Below are 27,490 nucleotides of genomic sequence, written 5' to 3'. Positions count from 1 at the left end.
TAAGCCACACTTTCTTTCCATTGTTATGCCTTGGGCAACTCCAAGGCACCTTCACTTGCAGTATGTTGCAACCTGGTGCAGGATATATTGCAATAAGAGCAAAGTTTCCCTTGTTCTGAAGTTAGTCTGTGTTCATTTGAAAATGTACATCAATTCATGAACCTTCTTTAATTACTCAGCTAGCTGAGCTCTCATGTTTTGTGTCTGATCCAGGCCTGAACTCTACCAACATGCAATCTTAGTAAGTGTACTGTGGAGAATGAAAGTCAATTCCAAAGTTTCGAGCTTACACAGGATATGGAAAAGTAACACATGCAACTCTTTTAGGACACGACTTATTAACTGATAAGGTCAAACAGTTAAAATTTCACATGGAAGTAACTTTCCTCAAAGAAATGCAATTTTTACTGGATTGAGTTATGACTTTTGAAAACTACATTGGCCAGATGTGTATTGGAGCTTCTTAGCCACTACCAAGTGTTATGTTAAGTCAGATCAATGGTGTTACACACAATAAAACCCCAGTTTCTGTGTCAGGGATGTGAATCACACAGATGCAGCTTTAGTTTAAAATGTATGACCAACCACTATTATGGCCACTTTATGAAGGAGGAGAAAGGTTGCAGTGGGATTTATTTGGGTCTCCAGTGTCTCAGTCAAGAGAGTGTTATTTTATCCTCTGGCATGCCTTTGTGTGCCCCACCTCTGCCATTTGCTACACAATGGGATTTAAATAACTGCTGGTGTCTTCTTGCAGTTCTTTTTCTAGCTATTTGAAACACACAAAATATTAATAACTAACACCTTAACATAAAACAGGTCCTGGGGGTACAGGCAACTCTGCTGGGTGAAGGGCAAGAAATTCAAATAAAGAGAACTCCTTGTTTTACTCTAACATTTAACATGGCAGGAATTACTTCTGCAAGAGACTATATACATCAGAAAAATTGTAAATAAAGAAACCCTTTCTTAAGCTATATTTGAGCACTATAAACATATAGTGAATTAGATACAGAATTGTAGAAATATGAATATCTGTAGCATGAGTGAAGCATGAAGAAAGCAAATCAGCAAAGCTTTAAGTTGGCTCTATCATTTTATGATTAGTTAAATAAACGCATTTTAGAAAAACAGGCTTATTATATTTATTTATATAAAAGAGACCAAATAGGAGACCACATGAGGTCCTCCTCATACCTTTAGGATTTTCTACTTAGCTGTTGGTGAATATGCTAGTGCTAGCATATGATGGTGATTTCCTCCCCATGGGCACAGAAAGAGCAAAATGTGTTAATACCAAATCATTCATGTCACATTATATCCTTTCCTTAGCTTCAAGGCAGACAAAACTTCCTCAGGATAACAATTCAGGCAGTATAATGGAGATATAAATAATTTGGGCTTGTATTAATGGAGACAGCATTTTTACTGACATGTCTCAGAAAAGGATTTGGCCAACCTACAACTGTTTGAGTGATAATTGCTTTGATCAATTTGATGTGATTTAATTGATCTTAAATAATGTAAATTAAGAGTAGACATTCAGCTTTTTGAGATATAGGTGCACAGGAGAAATGGGAGACCCTCTTAAAATGCTACTTACTGCAACAGTTTACAAAACACAGTAGCAGTGTTTTAGTTGTGATGGTTGAGCTCAAAATATGAAGGAGGAAGCCTGAAGTTTAAAAACATCTCTTTTTCTCTGAAGCTCTAGGTGATCTAAGAGAAGATACTACCTTTCCATACAAATTGTGTCTCACATTTCTGTGGGATGTATAGGCTTCCTCATCTATGGTTTTCCCTCCTGACAAATGCTAAAAATATTGGAAAACCCATTAAACTCAAAGCTAGTTCATTTGTCATGGAACCAAACATTCCCACACAGCAAAAGAGGAGAAACTGGCAAATAAGTCAATAAATGATTGAGAGGAGAAGCCAGACAAAAGATACATCACAGGAACAACTCAATTTCTGGGAAATCAACCAAGATGACCCTTTCATACAGCAAATGCAGTTGTTACCAGTTGCAGTGGAACATGTAGATGGGGAAGCACCATGCACAGGTGCCTATGTATTATGGTGACTTATATGAACCTTCACTAGGTTAGCATTCAAAAGACCTACCTAAGTTAACTTGTATTTTTGGATGTCAAATACTTTGGACTTCTGTAAGGTACTTGACTGCTGCTTTGTACCCTCAGAACAAAGAAATAGTGAACTGAAAACCACACTCATTACTTTGTGGCATTTCATCCTTTGCAAAGCATAGGAAGGCACTTTGTCAGGCTGCAAGAGACCATGATTCAGATCTCAGGCAATACCCATGTCACATGCTGTAGGATATTCTGAGAAGTTATTCCATCTCTGTTTCTAATGTTGATAGAAATTTGCACTAAATGTTAAAAAAAAGAAATTCAAGCAGAACTGCGTCAGAAGCAGACATTGAAGAGAAAACACTTAAGAATACCTGACAACACTAAGACACGTTCCCAAAGCAGTGGTTCAACTCCTGCTCTGAAATGGGTGAAATCTGTTTTTGAACTGACTTCCCTCATTCCAGGTGGACATCCTAGAGGGTTCTTCATGGAACAGAGAGCACAACTTCTTACTCTGGTACTTCTTACCTGTTAAGGAAATGCAGCAAGAAATAACAGTTATGGGATTGTTTCAGGGAAAGTCACCCCAAAAATCGGGCCAATTCCTGTGAAGATCCTGTGTCACAGAGGTGAGCTGAGACAAGAGGTGCTCAAAACCCTTGTTATCCCTGAAAAAACAGAACATGAGAAATGTCTTTGAACAGATGAAACTGGCTGAGAGAAGCATGCAAACAATAGTGTGGCAATGCAATAAAAGTAATATCATGATTAGCAGAAAATATTTTGACGGCTTTTTCTAATAGATTTTCCTTTTTTGCAAGCATGATACAGAAAAGTAACACTTAAGGGGTTTTTTTGGGATATTCCTGCTTGTCACGTGTTAAAAGCCTCACTGAATCAGGAATCCCACAGTATATTTTGATACTTTCAAAAATGAAATCAGAAATAGCTGTATATTAACTTCAGTGCAGCCTGTTGTCCACAAATAATATAATGATTTATAGCATTTTTCAGTCCTACTTTCCAAGCTGACTTAGAAGTTACAGAATATGCAAAATTAATAATAATAGTGCATTAGATGAAGGGAAAAGAAAATCTAGTATGCTGGTCCAAAATTTTCTGGACTGCTCAACTGCTCATATGCCTAAAATTCAGTTTTAACTAAATCCAGTTCAGACTTATTTAACTGATACAGGGAATGTCTACATACACTTCTACTGCATCTACACCATTAAGTATGGTTTTTTAAATTTTAATATTCAGCTGAACAGTTTTCAACGAAAAAGACTAAAAGCACAGGAAGCTGAAGTTTCCAACTTCAGAACAGGTGGAATTGCAACCCTGTCCTTATGTTGCCCTGATGACAATCTCTAGAAAAGCAAAGACATAAATTAATTTAAATGATATACAATCTTTTATTTTTTAAACTTTCCCCCCCTCAATTTTAACAAAAGATACGGAAAGAGTACAAATTTCTTTTTACATAAAGTGCAATGCTTACTTTTAATACAGTGTCAGGTGGAAGATAATACTTACCTGTAAAGCCAGACAAAAATCTTCTGAGGAAGGTAATTTTCCAAGAAAACATTAACTATTCCTTGATCCAGTCACCAACCTTGTTGTTCAGCATACTTTCAAAAGGCTGTTCTAACTTCACAGAGATAGTAATTTTCAACAACAGATGCACATGTAAATATTCAATCCATTTATTGTAGAAACACTGAAGACACAATATAGTTTTAACATACTCCCACTGAATAAGTACTAATTTAATCTGAACAAAACATTGTTTATTGTGGAAATGCTGCAGACACAAACAGAGATTTAAACACAGTTTAAATCCACCATCACAGAACATGACACTTCAAGGAAGGCCAAAACAAAATGGCTCTTAAAGCTAAAAAGGAGAGGCAGATGCCATTTCCTAGAAATGAAGGAAGGTAGGCTCCACTGGAGCAGCTTTAGTACTGGGCTTTTCTTTTGGATTCGTGGTAAATGAAAAACCCAGAGCCCAGTGATTTTTCCTTTTTATCTAATTGCTCCAATCCAGGAATCTTTGGCACAGGAATTTTCCTTTGCTTTGTGGCTCTATCATTATTCAGCCATTTGTTCTTAACATGGCCACTGTTTTTATAACTTTTAATCCTACTCTGTGGCATTTAAGTGTGTGTTGTGCAAAGAATGTTCTTGAGTGTCAAATTCTATATTGATAGAAGAGTAACAGCACCAGGTTGTTGCACTAGTTCTTTTATACTCTAGTTTTATCTGGCTAACAAACAAGGCTGTTAGAGAACTGATTTTCCTCATTATTTGCTACACTGGCCTTATTTTATTTCATTTACACTGACAAGCTGACAAACATATCTACATGCAAGAGGAAAGAATTCCACTGCATTGATTTAAAGGGACAAAAAATTAATTGCCAAACTGAAAGTTATTTTAAGGTAATCATGCAGATATTCTATTTCTAGTTCACTCTTGTACACTGCCTAGATTTAAACCACTGAGCTGCATTGCTTCTTTTTTGCAGAGAGAAATAAAAATAAGGTCCGTTTGAAAAACCTGCACCACAGAGGACATGTGGTTTATTCTCAGTTCAATGCTACATTTACATCTTTGTTGCTGTGTATTAGCTGTGAAACTGTATTCATGAAACAGGGAATGTTTATATAATCAAAACTTGTGCATAAAATAGAAGTTAGCCATTGTTAAAACAATGACAAAATAAAAGTACTATAAAAGACTGTATGAAACTAGAGCTCTTCTACAATTTTTTAAACAGCAAAAAACTATCAGTTTCATAATAGAAATCAAACCACATTTTTGGGTACAATTCTTTGCATGTCATTCCTCCTTACAGTGCTACAAAATCACTTTACTTTTTTCTCTCATTTTAGTATCAGCAAACATCTGCCTACACACTAATTCAGAAAATATTAATTAAAAACTGGAAAGTATTAGAGCCTAGCACATGGATTTAAAATGTCTCTGATCATATATTTGATATCAAGTCCTAGCATGAAATTTCTATAGTTAATCCAAGTAGTTTCTTGTTAGGAAATAGCAGATATACTCTGCCAGATTATTTTCAGTACAAAAGATACAGAGATAAAGTAATTTAACTGAATAGCTCTGAAGACTCCTAGGCATCAGCAGGGAAGGCACTTTTCTGGTCACACAGTTCTAAGCACAACGGGACTCAGCACAGCTTTGCCATTTCAACATCTCCTTCAGTTTCTATGCAAGTGATATCCACTGACTGCCCAGTCCTGAACTTCTCCACTTGCAAATAATGCAAAGAAAATTGCTCCAAATAGATTAATAGAAGCAGCGATATAGAAAACCATCTGCCATTCTTCCACAGTATTCTGTCAAATGGGGGAAAGAATAAAAAAAAAAGATGCAGTCAATTTGCAGCTTCACACTCAAGAAAAAGTAATTTTAAAATCGATGCTACATGCCTTGACCATTTAAATGTAAATGCCATTCAGCATGATTTCACAGCAACATAAAAGCATTATAAACATAAAGGATGAAATCATTAGTAAAGTCAACTTCAGTTTTATAATATAGCTTACACAGACAGTCTTATCAGAACTACATTACCCCACCTGGATCAGTTTACCACCCGAGAAGCAGAACCATTGATACAAAGGCAGACAATGTTACTGTAAGGGAAACACTACTGTGACTTTCAGATCAGGTATCAAAGAGCTGAAGTGCCCTGCACTGTGCAGCATTCCTTATAACCACTATATGAACAGTCCAGATTCATATGCCTTTTGGTTCAAACAAGGTAGCTACCCTTACTCAGATTTCAAGAGTAACCCTCTAAACTCTGGTATTTAAGAAAGGCCTTAAAAAATCTGCAGTAAAGAACTGTGGTTTATTTGCCTTTTGGGTTTTTTTTTCTTTTCAAATAAAGAAAAAACATCTATAGATGCCTTAAAGGTTTGGGTTTGTTTTAAGTTCCAGATGATGCTGTAACAAACCTGTAAATGATCTTACTACAAAAGCAGAATACCTGAAGAGTGCATTAGTACAGAGGGGAAAGAACTAAACTGAACAAAAATACCCTAAAACAACCCACTTGTTAAGGTATCTGGAAGAACTGATTTTATTGGAATGGATTAATGAATATTTTCTGATTGTTTTTGGTTAGAGCATGATGATAATAACACCAAGGTCAATAGTTTGATCCTCATATGGGCCATTCACTTAAGAGCTGGACTCAAAGATCCTTGTGGGTCCCTTCCAATTCAGAATATCCTGTGATCTGTGATTTTTAAGAAAATCTTTAGAATGACCTCCAACTCTAAAAACTTCAAGTGTATCACTAAGCTTATCTCCCAAGTGTATCACTTATCTCAAGTGTATCACTAAGCCCATCTCCCTTTCTTGAAAAGGAGAATGTTCACTGATTGTTCATCTTCACGTTTTCATTGAAAAATTAGTAATCAAAAACTCCTCAAAAGCCCCAGTGCTTCTCTTTTTCTATCCAAATCACCACACCACCTTGTTAGTCAAATCTAACACTAGAATCTAGTTTCTCACTTATCTGACAAGTGCTGACATTAGAACTCAACACCTCACGTGAGAGCCTAATTAAAAAAAAAACAAGGAAGAACTTGTTCTAGTTTAATAAAGCAATACACAAATGCCTCATCTAGTTGGCATTTTATCAGAGTTCTACTGTGATTAAAATATATTCATTTAATTCCTAGAGAATATAAGGAATGAGTCAGTAAAATTTTCAAGTCTTACAAAGGTCTTTGATTTTACCCTTATTTTCCTGATCAGATTCAGGAAAATAAGAGCTAGGAATCAAGCAATTCACAACAATGGAACAATGTGCCTTACAGGTGTAACCCATGTTTCATTTAAGGACTGCAGACTTGAGAAGAGGGAATTTCCATTCAACTGAGATAAAAATATAACAACTAAAAAAAAATAATAAACAGACTCACATTATGAGTGAGGCTTTTGGCAATAACTGGCCCCACCATTCCTGGGATAGTAGCAAAAGAATTTGTGATCCCAAGGAGAATTCCAGCATACCTGCAAGAGAAGTTGTTAACACTGCTTATTAACTTGTAAGGCTTATCAATCATGGAAACAATTTTGTTGAACTTGATCACGTAGGCCTCACCTTGATCACACAAGAGAAATTAAAACACAAATATTCCACTGTGAATGACTTTCTTTTCTTTTAATAACAACTGACAGCTTGGCACATACATTTTAAGGGACATAGTTTAGTGGTGGAATTGGCACTGTTAGGTTAATGGTTGGGTGTGATGATCTTAAAGATCCTTTTCTACTTCAATGATTATGCATGTCTTTATTTTTCAGAGGCTAGGTATGGAATTTAACTTAAATTGCCTATGGCTTTGCTCAAGATCCATAATCCAAACTCACATCCCCTTTGCTAAGCCACAACCAAACTGTCTGGAATGGATCCATTGGAGCAGTTAAAGACATATTGCATGTCTTGAAGCAGAAAGACAAGAAGTATGACAAAGTGCTGTTTGCCAACAGTAAGATTTGGTTCAGGTTTCATTGCTAAAAATTTGTTTGCCAAGAAGGCAGTATCAGCAGTGTGCCTGGATATCCCCACTTACATTACAAAGTGTATATTCCAAAGATAGGAGTTCAGAGTGCTGTGGCAGTCCTTCCCTTCAGCTTTCTGTGGGTCAAGGCCAATGGGAAATGGGTCTGACTAAACCAGTTCTCCTGGTTGCCCTTCCTGCAGCTCCATTCTGAGGGCTCCTGTTCATGAATGTGCTGCTCTCTCACACACAAATGTATGTGTATGCACCAGCAGCCACAAAAACTTGCTGGGAAAAGCTGGTAACTTGCTTAATATCTGAGTCTCAGCACCTCACCTCCAAGCAATTCAAGATCTCTCTCGCAGGCATGTTGCAATACTGAAAGTTTAACACTGTACCACAAGTGCAGACTTGTGAGAGAGACTGAAGAGAAATAAGAGCCAGATGTTCTACAGAAGTTTGACCTTCTAACCACGAGGGCACAGATCCCTATGTTTTGGATTTTCAAGGTGAATTTGTTGGGTAAAGAATCATACAAAATACTAATAGTTGCAGTTTACTGTGAGAGAAAGGAATCATATCCCAGTGATCATTTTAGGCTGTTCAGAGTAAAATTATGTCTTCACCAATATTAACATAACAGAAACATATTTAATCTCTAAAGAGAAATTCATAGCTTTGGAATTTTCTTTACCAAAACAGGAGAATTCAACCATGCAGCATTGTTACAAAAGATTGCAATATTCATTCCAGTGATATTAGAAAAACATGTGCTTTTTTCCTGAGAAAGGGAAACAATCATCTAGCCTACTAGTTGATTTTTTTTCTTGAAACTCTGCACTACTTATCAGTTTTAAAGCATGGCAATGCTTTAGTTAAAACTTTATTTCTTATAAACCTAGCATGCAGTCTTCCTATCTTGGAAAGTGGTTTAGAATTAATAAGCCTTTATGAAGCTGAATGTCAAAGTGTAAAAGTTTCCCTGAGGAAAATAAGCATATAAAGCAAAACCCTGTTTAAAGCCTTTAAGTAGAAACAAATGTACTTTAAATGTCTTCAACATGTTTAAGCACTACAATACTGCTAACAGACACTTTTAAAACTAAACATAGTTTAATAGTTTCTCTGGTCAACAAAGATCTTTGCCAACCAATAGCTGGCTAAATGCCTCTGTTTATGCCCAGTGTTTCTGACATAGGTTGCATTCTTGATAGTGCTTGCTGTTTGATGCAGATAACTGGGATGGCACTCCCTTAGCACAGTGGAAACTCCCATATGAAAAGGGAAAGCAAAAAGTGACATGTCTGTAGACCAGAACCAATAGTAGGCTGTTGGTCAGGTTCTTGTGGTATAGTGAGGATAACCAAATACAAATTAACTTGCAGAGCAGTCAAGTAGTAAAATCAAGAGTAAAAAAAAAACCAGCTATGTGAAGTATTTAGTGTACAACAGAGCCACATGAGTATTACAAAGGACCATGGTAACACCAATATTAAAATTTTTAAAAATACAAAGGTACTAATGTAGATTTAAAGCTAAAATAGAATATATATTCCCCAAAAGAACAATCTTGCGTCCCTCCTGTCCCCAAGAGCATAATAAATATACCTTAGCAACCAAAACCACGTAGCAAATATTGTTGTTAATTAAGGATCAGTATTTTCATTCACTTTTTTTCCTGTGAATATAACAATTATTTTTTGATATAATGGAAGTTTTAGTAGCAAAAAGGGATAATTTGCTATTCTTGGCAGCATACTTTTAACCAGTCTAAATGGGCATTTGTGCATTTTGAAACTGCTTTGAATAATTACTGGTTTTTCTAATGTCTTCCAGTAAATTAAGAAAAATAAATATTGAGCTCTGAGTAAACTCTTTACCAAGGTTTTCTTCACAATTTTATGCAGACCCTGGTTTTAGATTTCTACAATTATGTCAAGCATTTTTTTGAAATTGTGCACATCTGCCTTGATAATTTTATCCAACAAAGTTCAAGACAAGTTGCAAAAAATTAAGTGTGAGGGAAGAGGAAAGACAGTCTTCTTTTTCTTCTCATCTCAGATGTTTTTTGCATTTTTGTATCTGAAGAAATTTTTTAATATGACCTTTGTTACAAGGACATGCTTTTTTCCTTCTCTGTCCCCATTTGAACAGATTTACCCTGAAGTAAAGCATGCACGTGCTGAATAGAAAATCACTGATTTCAATCAAACAGCACTCACCCTGACCACACCACCACCAAGGAAAGTCTTCCCACATATGCAGCCACTTGCCTCTAGAGGCAATGCTGAACCATCAGCAAGACATTTACCCTCTTGCAATCAGTGTGCTCCCTTCCGCCTGTCTGAGAGGGAAGAAGAGCTAGAGGACCTTGTCCAGTGCAAATGCAAAGGGAAAAAGCAGGACTGTATTGAGGGCAGGAAGAATAGAGTGGGATTTGGATCAGCAGCAGTTCATGTGAGTTAACTAACTATGCCTGCTGACAGGCATCAGCATGGTCTAACATCATTTTCTTCTTGTGGCTTTTTTCCAACACCTAAAATACTCTGAATACTGTTATAAACAAATTGATTCTTGAAATACACATATTTGAAATGCAAAATGAAGTATATAAAATTAGAAGACACATACAACATCCTAGTTTGGGAAACCTCAGCCATTGCCTACATACAGGAGTTCCTTGTATGTGTAAATCACGCTACAGTTGCATGATTTCCTTTTTCCTGTCACAGCTCTGTTGTATTCCATGGACAGGTTAAATTGTACTCACATAACAAGCACCATTTAATACATATTTTGGAAACTAACTCTTGTAGTTCTGCAAAACTAAGCTTGAAACAGACGTTGTGTAATGGTCCCATAACACCCCAGAACTGCTTCAAGTAAATTTTCTAAATTTGTAGTTATTTAAAATGTGATTTAAAACAAAGTGCACCACAGAAGCTATTTTTCTTACTTTCATATTCAATTCAGCATTACAAGCAGTTTATAGCTGGCTACTGATGCCTCCCCTCTTGCTTATTACCTAACCTCACCTGCCAAGATTAACTGGATTCCCATTATTTCATATCCATTTGTTAAGTCAAAAATTGTCCATGATTGTGGATATGACCACCATCATTTCAACTGGCAAAGCCTGAATATCATCTTCAACTGGGATGCAAGCTCTCCTGTAAGTTGTCTAGATGATCAGAATTTTTTTATAGATGCTACTTCTATGAAATATTTTTTCCTCTACACTTACACTCAAAAGTCTTTTCATTTTACACATTAATACTGAAACACACTTTTCTTTGGACATAAAGTCATTTCACCCTGTTCACATCTAAATGTTACCACAAATTGGTAAATGAAAGACAAAGCAAAGTACTTGACTTCTACCAGTGCATTTTTAAAAGAATATACATACATACACACTCCTTGGGAAACTGACAGATCTGCCCAATTATGAATTTGTAACACACTGGAGAAATTACAGCCTGAAGTCTCAACTTTCCATTCTTGAAAATTATGCTTTTAAGAGCAATTGTACATACCTGATTTGTTACCTACTGACAAATCAGGTCAACTACTTGTAACAAGATTTAGATTCCAGAGTACAGAATGTTTTGCAAATGCACAGTGCTTAAATATGGTAATGTTCATACCAGAGATTGATAGCTATGATGGAAAAGTTGAAAACAGTGAAAACACTTAACTGTCTTGTACAGTTCAAAAAGCACTGTCCTAGTTCAAAATCCTCTGCCAAACTAGCACTTTTTGGAAGTACAGTGTTTAATATTGTAAACCCAAGTAACTGCCAGTGTTGACACTCCAGGCCTGTACACCGCATGCTCCATAGCTACATTTCCAAGGCACCCCAGCAACACAAAAAGAAAAAAGGGGGTCATAAACATTTCACATGCACTAACAACAGTTTCAGCAATACTTACGAAGGTGCTATGTCCAGATGGTTGATGCTGTAGCCTGATGTACAAAATCCTCCTAGTGTTGTTGATATGGTCACGAATGCAACAGCCAGGGCATAGTTGCAGCCTATGAATCCGGCTGCTACTAAGAACAGCGCCGGTCCAATCATTCCTTTAAGACACAAGCCTCAGAATCAATGGACGCTTGGAGGCTCCGAGCGCTTTCCATCCAACCTGCGCCGCCCCCTGGCGCACGGAGCCGGCACCGCAGGGCGCGCCTTCCCGCGGGACGGCCGCAGCCTCCCACCCAGCGCGGCGGGATCACAGCCGGGCCGGGCTGGAAGGGACCTAAAGATCAGCCAGCTCCAACCCCCTGCCACTGGCAGGGCCACCTTCCACTAGATCAGGTTGGTCAAAGCCCCGTCCAACCTGGCCTTAAGCACTTCCAGGGATGGGGCAGCCACAACTTCCATGGCTGTTCCAACCTGTTCCAGTGTCTCACCACCCTCTCAGTAAAGAATTTCTTCCTATTATCTAATTCAAATCTACTCTCTTTCGGTTTGAAGCCATTCCCCCTTGTGCTATCACTACATGTCCTTGTTAAAAGGAAGAGCAGACGGGTTGCAAAACTTGTCTCAGGAAACAGCAACTCGATCAGAAATATCCCACTCTAGTGGCAAGGAACAAACTAGATTAAAAAAATTAACAAAAATCAACAGGTTCTGAAAATTACCTCACAAGTTAATTTTATTTATTGCTATAAATAAATTGAAGCTGCACTGACACTGTGAACCCTGGGTGACTCCAAGATAGCTGTAGAGATGCTGCATGAAGCACTGGAAACAGTTTATCAGCCATCATGAGCTCATGCACGCTGCTTCCTATCTTGGTAGCTGTTTCTCAGTACCAGAGCTCATTTCCATGACCCCAGCATGACCTCTGTGAACAGCTCCAAGTACACACTTTTGTTGATGAAGCCAACCTAAGTCTTGCTTTTCCTAAGACAACAACATTTTTTCTCATGAGTTATGCATACATCGGTGTGAGGTGTGCAGCCCAGCAATAAATTGAATCACCAAAATAGCATAGGCTTAAAGACAAACAAAATGCCTGAGAATTTATTACAACAGCTGCTTTAAAGAAAGCAATTGAATCAGCTGAATTGAGCAGGCAGCAAGGATCACCATATAATAACTGGGCTGCAATTTTTGTGGATCCTGTGCCTAATCTTTTTTTTTCTTCAATTTCTTTCTCCTGCCCCCTCTTTATTCAGCAATCAACTTCTCTTTCTTAAATACAGCCTCTTACTTGTGTTCATTAAAAGCCTGATCTAGCTGATCTGTTGGTGATTTCAGATAATCTCTCCTCCCAGTTAGTCAAGACCATTTTGGATTGTTTGGTCTTTCTACTGTGGTAGCAGCTGTAAATTTTGCAAGTGTATTCCAATTCAGTTACTTTAGTCTTAGATAAACAAAACACTGAACAACAGAATAGGCTCATGCAGAATAATCCTGTCAGTTTGATAAACCTTTTCTGATAACAATGTTTCATTCACCCTTTTATGGTGACTTTACATGACCATTTATTTGATTGGTTTGCTTGTAGTCCAATTACCTTGACCTAAAAAAAGCTTTTGAGAATCTCTTATTGTTCTCTTATCCAGTGGCCTACTTCTCATGGAAAAAGACAGGATTTACTCCTGAGACATTAATCTACAAATAAAGTTGTTCCTCTCAAGCCATGCACAATGCTGACTCATCTCACAGCAGAATGTCAGACTACTCCCCCAAGCCCTTAAATTTTCCCAAATTATATTTTCTAAGATTATATGTTCCAAGAGATAATACTTGCACCTACCTATTAGGGTAAAACATTTGCGAACACAAACAGTGGAGAAGTTCTGTTTTTCCCGTAAATAATCAGCAATTTGACCAGACAGGATTATACATAACCAGCATCCAAAATAAGGCAGGGCAGACAAAAATCCATTCTGTTAAGGAGGTAAAAGAGGACAGTTAAAACACTAAAATGACAAACCAATCCTAACTTAATCCATAACTACCAATGCAGTCAGACCAAAAACTCAAAGGTTTAGATCAGCAACTAGCTTCAGGAAGAAGAAAACTATAACTGAAGGCATCCTGTGGACATTAACCTGATTGTGGAAGTTTCCAGGGTACCAATATCAAGCAAGTTACTAAAAGTAAGTGGAAGCTGTAAATATTATTCAGAATTTTGAAAACTACACAGAATCCCTGGGTTTTGTACTACTGTTATATTATTCCTAATCCATCTGCTGAAACATCTGGTGCTGCCTGTAAACAGAAACAAAATCTAGGACTAGAACTTTTCATCACATCTAGGGTGGACATCCCACAATCTCAAAGCTGAGTTATTCAGGATCTGACATCACTCCCACTGAAGTCACCAGTTAGTTCCCATTACTTTAAACATGTGCTGCTTAGACCTCTGCCTGATTCTACATGATTTTCTGATGAAGGGAAACAAAAGGTACTAGTAAACTGCCCACATTTACAGCCTTTCCAAAAAATTATGGATGGTTACTGATAACAAAGCTATAATTTGACCTTATCTGTGATTCAGAAGTAGAAATAGTATGACCTTTATACACTAGTATGAAATGTATATTTGCCAAGAAGTGAAAGATTCCCTAGAAGTTTTAACTTGAAATAAAACAAGAAATTCATCTCCACCTGGAGTCCATTTTAACAGTACTTAAGCATGCTGCCTGCTGGATTTCAGTGCTCAGTTTTCAAAAACAGTAAGTAAAATTTTGAAAAATAGAGACAGTCTCAGTGATTAAAAAACTTTTTTGAAGCACTATTCAAAGACATAGCATTATTTTAAACTAATTTCTATATTTTAGAAAGGAAACTGAACAGCAACAAGTGTATAATATTTTAAACTGTAACACAATTTCCATCTAAATATGTGGCAACACTTAGTCCAACGCTATTACTCAAATTTTTTTTTGATGTTCACAACAGTCAGTACTCTAAGCTACTCCAAAAAGAAAAAAACATGACCCAAAGTCAAAGGAAATCACTTCACAGCAGAATCTGCTACCATTTAATGTAATGGTGTTTTACAAAACACATGCAACTGAGAGCTGTGGTAGCAAATTACTTTCGCAGATACTGATGCTTCTTCAGGGAATACCTGAAGAGACATCAGTATCTGTGAAAGTAATTTGCTACCACAATAATGAGGAGCCCAACCAGCAACATCAGTTAGTTTTTTCCAGCTATTTTGCAGCTTGCCCTAATGCAACCTTCTGTTCTAATGCTAAAGTTCCCCATCTTCTCCTCCCAAGATTGTTGGTATCACCTCTTTCTTGCATGGCATTCATCTTCAGATTGCTCTAAACTAGTTTGGTTTGCTAAACCAGGAAAAGACTATGTTAAACTTCTTGCAATTTCTGAGCATCTTTTTATCTTAGCTATACCAGTTTCTCCAGGTAAGCTATGCCATCACCAAAACTGTTTCATTAAAGACAGACCAGCACAGTCAAGTAAATGCTATAAATAAGAATATTCCACCCTCCCTACCCCCTAATTTTTCCCTGATAAATAATTTAATTTTATAAAATTTCCTTACAAAGCACTATATCTGGATCTTAAAACTTTGGTTTTGTTTCATCCAGTTACCTTAGTAAGAAAAGGAATTTTACCTCTACTGCTCATTGAGGAAAGAAATGGACAATCTGGAAAGTGATCCTATCAGAATGAAGCTTCTCTCTGGTCCCTTTCTCCCCCAAACCCCATTCTTAAAATAGTTTCAAAAATGCCACTTGTCCAATGGTTTTCTCAGTTTTATTTTTAACTGGAAATACTCTCCTTTATGAATTAGCAAAGAAGTAGATACTATTTCAGAAGTCAAAAAGCTTGGTGTAAAATCTGAAATAGTCATAGAAGCCATATAACAAGGAAACTATTTTTATAGTTACTGTTTTAAGGCAGGGCAGGTAAAGATGGGAACCATGCATCTTCAAACAGAAAATTTAACATGAAAGCTAGCACTAAGGTAAATAAGTCAAATAAGTCCATAAAGTAGAAATTATAAGGCAGGCAACATTTTTGATGTATCTGCTTAATTGTGTGGGGTTATCATTTCCCAGCTATACATTTACATTCCAAGGTTCTTAAACAGCTTCCTCTGTTCTAAACAGCAGGTGATTTAGTTTCTTTAATTCAGAATAAAATTGCTATATTTGTATACATCTCACCTCCTGTGCATCGAATCGCAGGATTTCCTTCATGTACGTGGGCAAGAGTGTAAGAAGTGTATAGAAAGTCCAGTTGTAAGAGAAGTGTGCCACAACAATAGCCCAGAGTGGAAGGGACCCCAGCATAGGTCTCCAGGGAACAGACTTCTGTGTAGAAAGCTGGCAAGCAGGAGACAAAGGGAAGAGAAAAAGAAGGAAATCAGAATGTTGATATGAACATTTACTAAATGGTTTTGATGCTAACCAAATCTATGCTCATGATCTATTCTGAAAGGCACAAAACAGTCTCAGTTGAAAGATGCAAGTCATCAGTAATGAATGAATTACTTGTCTTCAGTTCTCAATGAAGGTTTACTAAAGTATGTTACTGCTCTGATGTTTACTATTCAAAAGTAAACCAATTATTACATTTTGTAATTCAAAAAGTGTGCCTTGTTGAAATTTGATACCTTCTGCTTTTATTATAAACAATTAAATATTTAGTCACCCCTCGGGTGTTGATTTAGCTGAACCTTTCCTGCTCAATCCTAGATAATAATTTTGGTCTCTCAGCCAGCTTCAGTGTTTGTAGACACATATCCCCCCAGTCATAGGAATGAATCTTATGCAGACTTCAGGAACTGGCTCATAAACATTTTCTCTGTGAATAGTAATCTATTTCTTGGTCTAGATGATACACTGACAAAGAGAAATGCTGTAAAATATGGTATTGCAAATGTTAAAGACATTAAACAGGTCTGGATCTAGTACAAAATGACAGATTTGAGCATTTTTTTAATACAAAGTTTTTTAAATAAAGCACCTCAACAACATCTGTAACAAAAAGCATTATTATAAATGCTTTGTTTGATTACTGATTGTTTTTCAGTTTACAACTGCACTATTTAAAAAAAAAATTGTTTGAAAAGTCCTGTCTCCATCTCAGGTTAATAATGGTATTCTAAACATAAACATGTTTACATAAACATAACAAAACATGTAACAAACAATAAACAAAGCTTGACATTAATGACCATGTTTGTGGTTTATGTTCAGACTGAAGTAGGTTGGTCTCTACTAAAGTGCTGTACCTGATCTTTTAGAGAAGACAGTATATATTCTCTTTCAGCATGTGAAATGCTCCTGTGAGTTTCTGGCGTATCACTCACCAACAACATCCAGAAGAACCACCACAATACACCAAGTGCACCTATTGTTGTGAAAAGATGGGTGAAGAGATAGAAATTTTAAAAAAGCAATTTTATTGAGTAATACTCTCAGATGATATAGTCAGAAGTGTTTTCTCAATACTCTAATATAATTTTAATGAACATTATTTTTCTATCTACTGACAAACACTAGTTCCCCAAAGTGGCTTAACAATGCCCATTTAGATACAATAAAGAATGAAGATGACTAAGCAGAATTTTTTCTTTTTATTTTTTCCTCTTTTTTTCCCTCTACTTGAAGTTCTTCATACAGCAAGAAAGCTGTGTGCTCATACATAATTGTATTTTTATCAGTCACATGGAAAAGCCACAAAGGATATGGCTCACTCTCAGGAAATAAAAAGTTCACATTAAGTATAATCACAAAAAATACTCTATGCACATATACAAAATATCATTACATAATAAATCAGCTTACTACATAAAATTTTATTAAGCTTTTATTACATAAAATATCAGCTTAATTCTACATGCCAAGCCCAGAATTTTCATTTGAAAAAAGTTAACTTTTCAATAATTGGTCCACAATAACTGCATTTTTATGTAATTGTAACATTTTAACTTATTTCATTTTGTTCAGTTCTACATTTTAACTTATTTAATTTTGTTCAGTCTTTGGTTTGAATCTTTGTGATTTGTAAAAAGTTGGAGATTTTTTTTTGAGGGAAATGTAACTCTTGTCTTATATTCTGATTCTGCCTTTCCCATGCAGAATATGAAATGTCTCACACATGTAAACAGACCTGTAAAAGGCATTAGGTGAGACATGCTGTAAAACAAAAATTTTCTGTTTCAGCTTCTTCCAGAATATATGATACAGTAAATATGCATTCCTTCAGGGTCCCTGTGACTGCTAGAGATTTTCCAGTTTACGTTTTAAGCAGCAGTAACTTTTCACACGTTTGTTCATTCAAAGTTGAGATTTATCCCTGGGATTAAAGTTATTAACTCAATTTCACACTTCAGATAAGAAATTTCAGCCTGTTGTTTTCAAGTGGTGGGAGAGTTAAGAGCATTTGACTTGTACAGATTTTGTCCAACTCAGAGACAGCTTTGCTCACTGGAAGAAGGCTTATTTAGCCATTCACTGGAATCTACTTAGCCTTAAATATCTCTAATTGCCCAGAAGAAATAAAACAGCAACCCAACATGTCAAACACTCTTTTAAAACTTAAAATAAGTTTTATATTGTATGCTTTTCAAAAAGAATATGGATTGTACTTTTAATAATTAAGAAAAATCTAAACAACACAAACTCACCAAATATGTAGAACACATAAACCCAGTTCATATAATAACAAATTAAACCAGATAGTGGCAGAGACACAACAGTTCCCAGCTGTGCACCTACCAGAAGAAAGCAAAACAAAGTGGAGAAATAATCAGATCTCCTATGGACCCCTTAAGTACAAGTGCCATTTCAGAATTATTTTATTTTTCTGTAATAAATCATGAATAAAAATTGTCACTACCACTAGAGGGTTGTGCATTGCTTTAAAGAAACACAAGCACAATGAGCTGCCTTGGCAGCTCTGAGCAAACAGAGCCATAAAGCCCTAAGAAGCCAAAAATAGAAGCAATGAGCAATGAAAGATAAGCATTCTTAGCACATTTGTCCCAATGAAGTGATGGCTCTAACATATCTAAACCAATGCAAATTAGTCAAAACAAGAGAGAGCTGAGCACAGTATAATTAAGGCCTTGGGAGTATAATGTGACAATATAGTCTGTTTGCTTTTTTGTATCTCCTTCTAGCACCACAAAACCAGGAATTCTAGAAACATGAAGCAGAAGTCAGGCATATATAACCAGTAAGTTCAAATTCCATGTTTCCTGAATGTGACAGGGTCTAGGATCAAGGGAAAAGGGAAAGATAAGCAGATTTTAGTTCAGAATAAAGCCAAAAGCCAGAAAGAACTATTCCTGTGCTTATAATTCAACATACATTTTGCAAAGAATAAGGATGGCAGGTGTTTCCCTTTCAAAATCTAAGCCAGAAACCTGTATTATTTACATACTTGACAGTCTACTGGTGATAAACAGCAGGTCTTGTCTCTTAATGTTAGCTGCAAAATTACTTCTCCAAACTTAATCTCAACTCAGAAAATATTATGTTGATATTCTGGCTACCTAGACTCCATCCTCATGGAAACAATTTTTATTTGAGGCAGAAAGCTCCAACAATGAATAAAACCACATACATCATGCAAAATATAACTCAAAATAACAACTACACATAAACTCAACCACATGTTCTCAGAAAATCAACACGATCGTGATTAAATTAACTACAGACCACATGACTGCCAACGTGGAAGGAAAGGAAGGAAAACAGCCTGCCAAGATGTCACAAGATGTCTTATCCACCCCTGACTGCTAACAATGGGCAGTTCAAGGCCACAGACTCTTCTCACTAGTACATTAGCATATATTTTCACACAATACAAAAGGACAGTTTAAAAGCTCCCAGTTTAAATGCAGTAGAAGGTAATCCCAACTCTGTTTACTCTGCTTAACTTGTGTGCTAGGTCCCACATGAACACTTCTTTTGAAGTATATTTAATTAAATACCAAGGCAGAAAACAGACTTTTAAAAAACAGAAAGAAAAAAGATTTTTGATGCATTAGATGAGTTGAAGTAGGTCTTTGAAGGGTGACTTCAATGAGTGATGAGACATTTGGTTCAGAGCAAAGTGAGGAATTGTGAGGAAAAAGGATTAAGGCTGCATCCCTCTGGGAAAAATGAGTCACTCAGCTCCTTAAGAAACTGTAGCTGAAATTTATATTGTATAGACCTGTCTTCTTGATAAAAAACCTAATTATTATTAATAAGAGTGAGCAAAGCAACCATTACTTCAGTAACCAAATACAAAATTTGTCATCCTCAAAGAAATAGTATCAATTTTGACTAGCAAATTTAGAAACCTATATTTTTCACCTGCCCCTCAAATACTGCACTGAGCAATGTGACTGACCAATAAACCCCTAAAAAGAAGGCTCAGTGGAAGCAGGCAAGAACAACATGTCCATCACTTGGGGAATGACACTGGGTGTGACCAACCACAGTTGTTGCAAAGAAGCCGACTTTATCTCAACACAAAGGGCACCAGAGAGTGGCTTTGGTTTAGATAAGCAGTTATGTCAGTTGAGGATCAGCTGGTGGTGTAAATCCTTCTCCTCACTCAGTTCATTAAAAGTGAGACTGTCTCACTGACTTAGCCAGACCAACAAGAGGGGAGTGAATACATGGGTCAGTCAAACACAAAGTACAAAAGTTAAACAACAACGGAATTTCTGAGAGAACAACAGACTTGACCTGCAGTCAACCCAAATTGATGCGTATTGCAATTGCTATATTTTGCTAAGTGTCAACTTACATTTGCTAAGTGCTAACTTGTACTGTGCTTTCAGTATATTCTGTATCACTCTGCTAAATCAAAAATCCTGTGTAACATCAAGTATCTGATATCAAACATAACACCTTCCAGACACAGAATATCTAGGACAATCTGGTCAGAGAGTACTCGACTCTGACAAGGAGATCTTGCAGCAATACATGGAACCTTGGATGTTCTCTTCCCCAAGTTCTTCCAAGAACACTTAAAAAACCCTCTAAAAACCAAACAAACAGGTCTATACTGTGACTGCCCCAGCTTTTTTCTTCCTAATGCTCAATCTTTTTTATTTACAGTATCTTCTATTAACCAGCTTCACAGTAATTATTTTCACCACTTCATACCAAAGTTAGACCCAAGTTTATACTTATTTGTAGATCAATACTTTTTGTCAGGTTATAAAAACCATGAATAAATTAAGAAAACTAAGGGAAAGCAAGATTTACTTTAATGTTATACTTTCTGGATTAAATGCTGATTAAAATTTACAATATAAATCCCTTTGATTTAAGTCAATCCTCCCTGTTTCTGCAGTAAAAATTTATAATCCCATTATCAGCGTGGGAATTTCTCACCTGCATATGAAATACTAAGGAGCTTGCTGCGTTCCAGTGGAGGAGCCCAAGAAGACCACATTGAATGCATAGCTGGGAAGGTAACACCCTAGAAAACATCATTTCATTCTGCTGAAATGCAAGGGTTTTAGAACTCACTTCAACTTTACATGTTTCAAAGCAGTTTCATTAAAAAGCAGTAGTAGCATCTATGAGTTTATTGTCTACCAAGAAGCCACCTATAAAAATTGTACAAGGCATGAGAATAAGGAGGCAGAATTAATTTCTCCTGATTTTGAGTCTGTATGTTCTGGAAAAGCAGCAACAATACAAACAACACTGTTTTGAGGCCCTGGTTTCTGAAAAATGAGAACAGTTTTATCTCAGGTATCCTTACATTTCTTATTTGAAAAACTTAGGCTAAAATATAGTACAAATGCTTTAATTATTCTAAAAACCACAAAACTAAGCCACTCAAATGAAACAATCCATATACTATTCCAGCATAACAACCCCCACAGAGTTTAATCACTACAAATTTAAACAAATGATTCAGATACATTTTCAAATTACATAGAGGAAACAGGATTACCTCTCCCAGTCCTTCCAAGGCTCTGACAGCTATGAGATAGCCAACTCCCAAATTTGCAGCTAAGGGAGTAAGCAAGGTGAATACAGAGGTACCAAAGATGCCAAACCCCAGCAACAGTTTGCCTCCAATTCTGCTTGCAAGATATCCTCCAGGAATCTGAGTAATTATATAGCCATAGAAAAAAGAACCAAGGATCCATCCCTGAGTCTCAGCATCCCAAGAATACTTTTCTCCCTAAGAAGAGAAAAAAACAACATGCAGTAAGTTAAAGACAGCAGTTTCTCTGAGCACATTTTTTATTACACTGATCCACTATTTAGTCTGTTATAGATAAACTTCAAATTTTTTGTGACGTGCTCCCTAGGGTCTCCTTCCTCTACACCCACTTGTACTGCAATCAAAGTTGTGTTAAAAGCTAGTTCAGGTAGCTCACAATCTGTTTGGACATATCTAAGTATGAAAATCATTACTACATGAAATACAAGTGCTCTGTCAGTTATCCCTTTTTGAATCCTAAGCAGCTTGGGTTAGGTGACAGGTACTGACTATGTAAGTCTGCCTGAGTGCAAATCCCACTTCTGAATCACAGAATGGACATTCTGTCATGCTCTATAAAAAGGCTCTACCTGCAGAAAAGTTATGGACCAAAAAAAAACTAATAAGAAAATGCAGGTGCTTAAATTTAATGTAAAGAAAGAGAGCAGTCAAGGACAGGGCTCAAAAGGGTAGGTAAAATAATGGGAGAAGCACAACAGAGAGAAGATGAGTTTAGTGGACAATGCAATAAAAGTGAAGATGATTGAGATAGGAATCTGCAGCTATAAAGGAAGACAGCAAGAAGACAGGAAGTGTTGCCCAATAAAGTGATTCTGAAATTTGGGATCACTTCCAAAAGATCAATTTTTCCTCATCTAAATGAGCAGCATAAATTTCACAGAAATGATGAGACAGAATCTTCCCATAAAGTTCACCATTATAGTTTGTTTGTGATAAATAATAAATGAAAGCAAACAAAATGAAAGCAGGAAGATGACAAGAGTGCTCACGACTACTTAAACCACAAGATAAGATCTGTACAAGTCCAAATTCACAAAGTTGGGGTTTTTTTTAGAAATCTTTTTTTCCATATCTGTCAGCTCAGTTAGGAAGCGTGATTTTAAGGATTACTGGAATTCAGAGGTTTTAAAGACAAAATGCATGATATGGGAAAGAGATCAAAGAAGTTAAGAGAGAAATGTTACATGATAATTTGTAATGAAATTTCATGCCATTGTGACTGTACAAAGAGCAGGCAAATTGGACAGTGATGGGAGCTCTGACGCAGATACAACAGTAACAATTGATAAGTGGCATACAAAACAGTGAGACATGGTACATCTACGTGGTCAGATTAGCCAATTTCTAAGGAATAGCACAGAACAGAGGTATGTAAAAAGCTGACCCTGAGCAGAGCACTTCTCAATTAGCTAGTCATTTAAGGCTAATATTTCCCAGAATAGATTTAAAAGAACCACTGAAAGGCTATCTAGTAAAAACTAGCCTGTTCTTTCTATGGTTCTATCTATCCCAGAGTTCTGAAGGCACTTTGACACACCACATTACAAGACAATATGTCTGAGACCTCACCGTGGTGTTGCGAGGAACATTTATGGTGGAGGAATGCTCTGGGCACACACTGGAAGTCACATTCTTTGCTGAGCTTGTGTTAGGTTCTACCATATCCACCAGAGCGACGCTGAGGTTCACACGCAGTGCATACACGAGGAAGAACCCAAAACAGGCCAGGAGGGCGAGATTGTAGCGAGCTGAGCAGCATGCAGGGACTGAAACGAGAGCAAATGAAAAACGTTTAACAGATCTAACAGAATAAGAACAACTCAGAAGCAGTTTTTACTAAGGTTCTCAGAAATCTTTGGTTAAGATAAAGAATTAGCAAGGAGACAAGGTAATTTTTTTTCTTAAGGGGTTTATTCAATAGGGGTAGAGTCTGAGGATGGTTGAAAAATTTTAAAACCCCACTTTCATACTGATGTGCAAAGCAAATGTAATCCTCATTTAGACAACGGGCAGCTACTCACACTAGAGCAGGGACTGCAGAGGATACGTAGTGTGTGGTCTGTGGAAATGGACTTAGAAACATAGTTTCAAAAGTCCTCTCCAAAATACAGTAGTATTTTTTCAAGACAGAATTTCACACTTAAAAAAGCCCAAAACAATTAGTGGAAAGCCTGTAACATACACAAAAATGGCTCAAGAAATACAAATACTCCTAAAATTGTACTGAAGAACAGTCAATGCTACTTCAGGCTGTTTTCTAGGACAAATTTTCCTTCTATAAGTTTGCTTATAAGGGAATATGCATTTGCTGACAGCTGCCAAAACTACAGAAAGGGGGATGGTAAACACTGTGGTGGCACTGTCAAACAGTAACAGGTTTCCATTGCCCAGTACACCCTCTTGGCTGTCACAAGACAACAAAGGAAATGAGTCCTAAGATTCAGCATAAAATCTGTGTCATGACATTAAAGTCAACTCTGTCAGCTGTTCATACACAGATAGTAGACTATGCCCTGTAACACAGTTATTGATTTCCTACAGCAGTACACAGCAGCATTTGGCAGAGAGCATTCATCAGTGCCAGGAGATCCGGACCAGAGCTGAGCTGTAAGAGTTTGAATATCTGCAGCTACTCTTTATGAACTAGGAATGCCTGAAACTACTGAGCAGGAATGTTAAAATGAGGAGGAACTACTTGAACAATCTGCTGAATTTGCAAATTGAGTGTAGAGTTTCCCCTCCTGTGAGGGAGCTATGTTACTAATGGGAAGATTTATAACCTGGATGTCTGAAACTCTGGGAAGATCAGCAGATATTACATCAGTTCATATCAGTCTACAGTGATCTCATCTTTCAATATTCAGAGTTCAAATGATGAATAGAACAAGTACATCTATCAACAGGACTGACCAGAGCCTTATCTTCTACTGCAAAATGTCACTTGACTGGATTTTCTGATCTGCAGTAAGAAACAAAGGACATGCCCTGTGGACAAAGATACCTTCCCTTTCCCAGTAACTTCCCTGAAACAAGGAATGAGCCTATGTGATTTTATTTTTCAGGGGGAACACCAACAGAACCTTCCTGCAAGATTGTTTTTCATGACATTAACAGAAGTCTCTAATCCTGACAAACTTTATGTGAAGTTCATTATGGCTGCACAAGTTGTTAAAATGACACAGAGATGCTGTACTTGCTGTGCTCATTTAATAAATAAATAATAAACAAGGCTATTGTACAAATATGCAAAACTCCTTCCAGACCTGTGGTAATTGCAAGTTTGGCCTCAGAAGCATTTGAAAAGGCCATCCTGGATTTCTAAATGACACGAGGGAGAGCAGCCAAGGTTTTATTGCTTACATTAAAAACAACAGGCACCAAGAACAGGAAGTACTTACTACATAAAAACTAGTCAAGCAGCTTTGTCGTTCTTTATTGTTGTTTAAAGAGCAATTTGCCTTAAGTAGAAAATGTAAAGTCATATAATTTATAAAAATGAATATAATTACAGGTAAAGCTACTTAACTGTTCCACTTCTTGTAGTTGCTGGGGTTAGATAATAATAACAGAAAGCTGAATAACACTGATGATGTAACTCTTTCTTGGAGATGCAGGTTAACTGGAACATCCATTACTCTTCCTCTATAAGGCTCTTACTGGTATACAACTTGCATGGAGAGCAAGCTCCACAAAACAGATGTGCAAGAACTTAAGGTCACTAGTGTCAGATTTTTTTTTCCCCAACTGTAAACTTTTTATTAAAAACACCTAATAAACATGTAGAATTGAAGTCTGAAGCAAATAGATACTAAATTTTTGGTTCCCTGTCATTCCATCATGTGCATTTGAAATATGTTAAGAATATTAGATCAGGTTAACAAAACAGAAGATTCAACAAAATTACAGGTGTGTTTCAGGAGAGTGCTATATAATCAGAGACATAGACATTCACTCCCCTAAAGTTTAAAGCAGCTAACCAAAGTTTAAAGCATTGGGTTTAAGGTCTTACCTTGACTAGCAGTCTTTGGTCCTACATCTATAGCAAATTCTGATTTCAGGGGCATGTTTTAAAGCAATGTAGCTATAATTTAACAAGATTCTTAAATTGCAGTTAAAAAAGGTCTGTGCTGCAAGTTGCATGGCATTTAAAGGAAGTTGCTCATCTGCAGTAGTTTTCCTTGTGGGTGAGGTGAGCCACCTCTAACTGGAGCCTGATGCATTGTGCAAACTTAAGAACATATTGCTTTAGGAAGACTTGAGCTCAAATTCTCTCCTTCTGGCACTTTTAAAGTAATTTTGTTAGCAGCCCCACTTGATGCATTTGCACATCTGCTAAGTAGGTTAGAGCATTTTTGCATGGCATGCTAAAGAAACAAAAAATCTTATGCTACTCTTTATAGGTTGTACATTCTGAGAAGCAAAACAGCACAGACAAATATAAACATGCGGGCTCTGCTGTTAAACTCTGACCATATATCGAGCCTCCTCTCCTACCTTCCTGCATCCTTTCACCTTCCTTCCTCTCCATACTTGGAACAAGCAATTAGTCTGAACTCAAATTCTGCCGTCATATGAAATTTTGACAGGATCTCGGGGGACCCCGGTAGCTTTTAATACTTGGACCGGTATTTGGGCTGGAATGTCTTTACTGCAACGACACCGAGCCGAGGGCTGGTGTCTGACAGGGCTGCCCGCCTGATGCCACCACCGACAGAGCCGCGACCGCTGTCAGGACTCGGGGCCGTGCCTGATCCAGCACCCTCGGGCACCGCGGCGTCCCCGGCACCGAGCGCCGCTAACGGCGCGGGCGGGCGGCGCAGCCCCCGGGCCCGTCACCGCTGTCCCCCCCGTCACCGCTGTTCCCCCGTCCCCGCTGTTCCCCCCCGTCACCCCGGCAGTGCCACGGCGGCACCGACCCCGGGCCCCACAGCGGCGCTCGCGGCCCGCGCCTCCATGGCAACGCGATGTCGCCACACAGGGGCAGCTGCCGCCCGTCTCACCCGTGTCGGGCTGGGGCTCCTTCAGCAGTGGGGTGCGATCCTCTCCCTCCTCGGGCTCCATCACGCTGCTGTCACCCGGACCGCGCAGCGCGCTCAGGGCCAGACCGCCCGGCGCCACCGCTGCGGCCGGGAGCGCTGCCCGGCCCGGCCCGGCTCGACTTAGCTCAGCTCGGCTCTGCCCAGCTCTGCTCGGCTTCAATTTCCCCCGCCGCCGCTCCCCGCCCGCTCGGCTCTGCCCCGCCGGGGCCGGGCAACGGCGGCCGCAGCCCCAGCGATCATGTGACGGGCAGGGGAGGGCGGAAACGGCTTCAGCACCACGCCGCTGCCAGGCCGCCCTCGGCCGCCATCTTTAGTGAGGGCTGCCGCTCCGCCCCCCCCTCCCTCCTCCCTCCTCCCTCCTCCCTCCCTCCTCCCTCCCTCCCTCCCTCCTCCCTCCTCCCTCCCTCCCTCCCTCCCTCCCTCCCTCCCTCCCTCCCTCCTCCCTCCTCCCTCCTCCCTCCTCCCTCCCTCCCTCCCTCCCTCCCTCCTCCCTCCTCCCTCCTCCCTCAGGCTGGCGAAGCCGCGGGAACACGGCCATTGTTGGGCGGCGGGTGTCGCTGTGCGCAATGTCCCGAATGCTGAGGGAAAAGTTCCTCATATTCGGACAAATCTGATCAGGCTGATTCACCACAGGCGGCTGCTCCTCAGTGAAGGCGAGCGGCCTCTCGGTGCGGGTCCACTGCGGCATCCACGGGCGGAGAAGGAAAGGCTTGAGGTGCAGGTGCTGGGTCTCTCTGTAACCACCGAAATACCATTTAACAATAAATTGCAGTATCTGCAGGGCATGGTCCTTTTGCTCTGTGTGTGCATGCAGTGCACAACTGCTGGAGTGAGGTTTTAAAATCA

The 27,490-nt window shown here is 38.3% G+C and overlaps 1 protein-coding gene across 1 annotated transcript; it reads right to left on the bottom strand.

The window, feature by feature from the left end:
- Positions 1-3,786: 3,786 nt before the first annotated feature.
- SLC17A5 (solute carrier family 17 member 5) lies at positions 3,787-26,829 on the bottom strand. Its single transcript, XM_066545909.1, has 11 exons — positions 26,606-26,829; positions 23,175-23,371; positions 21,549-21,782; positions 20,978-21,065; positions 18,268-18,354; positions 16,870-16,988; positions 15,800-15,958; positions 13,411-13,543; positions 11,578-11,725; positions 7,064-7,154; positions 3,787-5,464 (listed from the first exon to the last, which is right to left on the bottom strand). Exons 1-11 carry the CDS (start codon positions 26,664-26,666, stop codon positions 5,327-5,329), a joined length of 1,455 nt encoding a protein of 484 aa, XP_066402006.1. The 5' UTR covers positions 26,667-26,829; the 3' UTR covers positions 3,787-5,326.
- Between the last annotated feature and the right edge of the window lie 661 nt (positions 26,830-27,490).

This window comes from Molothrus aeneus, chromosome 3 (genome assembly GCF_037042795.1).
Source record: "Molothrus aeneus isolate 106 chromosome 3, BPBGC_Maene_1.0, whole genome shotgun sequence".
Lineage (NCBI taxonomy): Eukaryota > Metazoa > Chordata > Aves > Passeriformes > Icteridae > Molothrus > Molothrus aeneus.
This window is presented reverse-complemented; position numbering and strand designations above follow the sequence as displayed.

What these genes read in the sequence shown, in the direction of transcription:
- SLC17A5 (XM_066545909.1), bottom strand. Translation starts at nt 26,666, where the DNA reads ATGGAGCCCGAGGAGGGAGAGGATCGCACCCCACTGCTGAAGGAGCCC. An exon ending in TGTCTTCTCTAAAAGATCAG is followed by an intron (nt 15,959 to 16,869) that starts GTACAGCACTTT and finishes CCTGCTTGCCAG; the next exon opens with CTTTCTACACAGAAGTCTGT. An exon ending in CATCTGGACATAGCACCTTC is followed by an intron (nt 7,155 to 11,577) that starts GTAAGTATTGCT and finishes CTTCTCTTGCAG; the next exon opens with GTATGCTGGAATTCTCCTTG.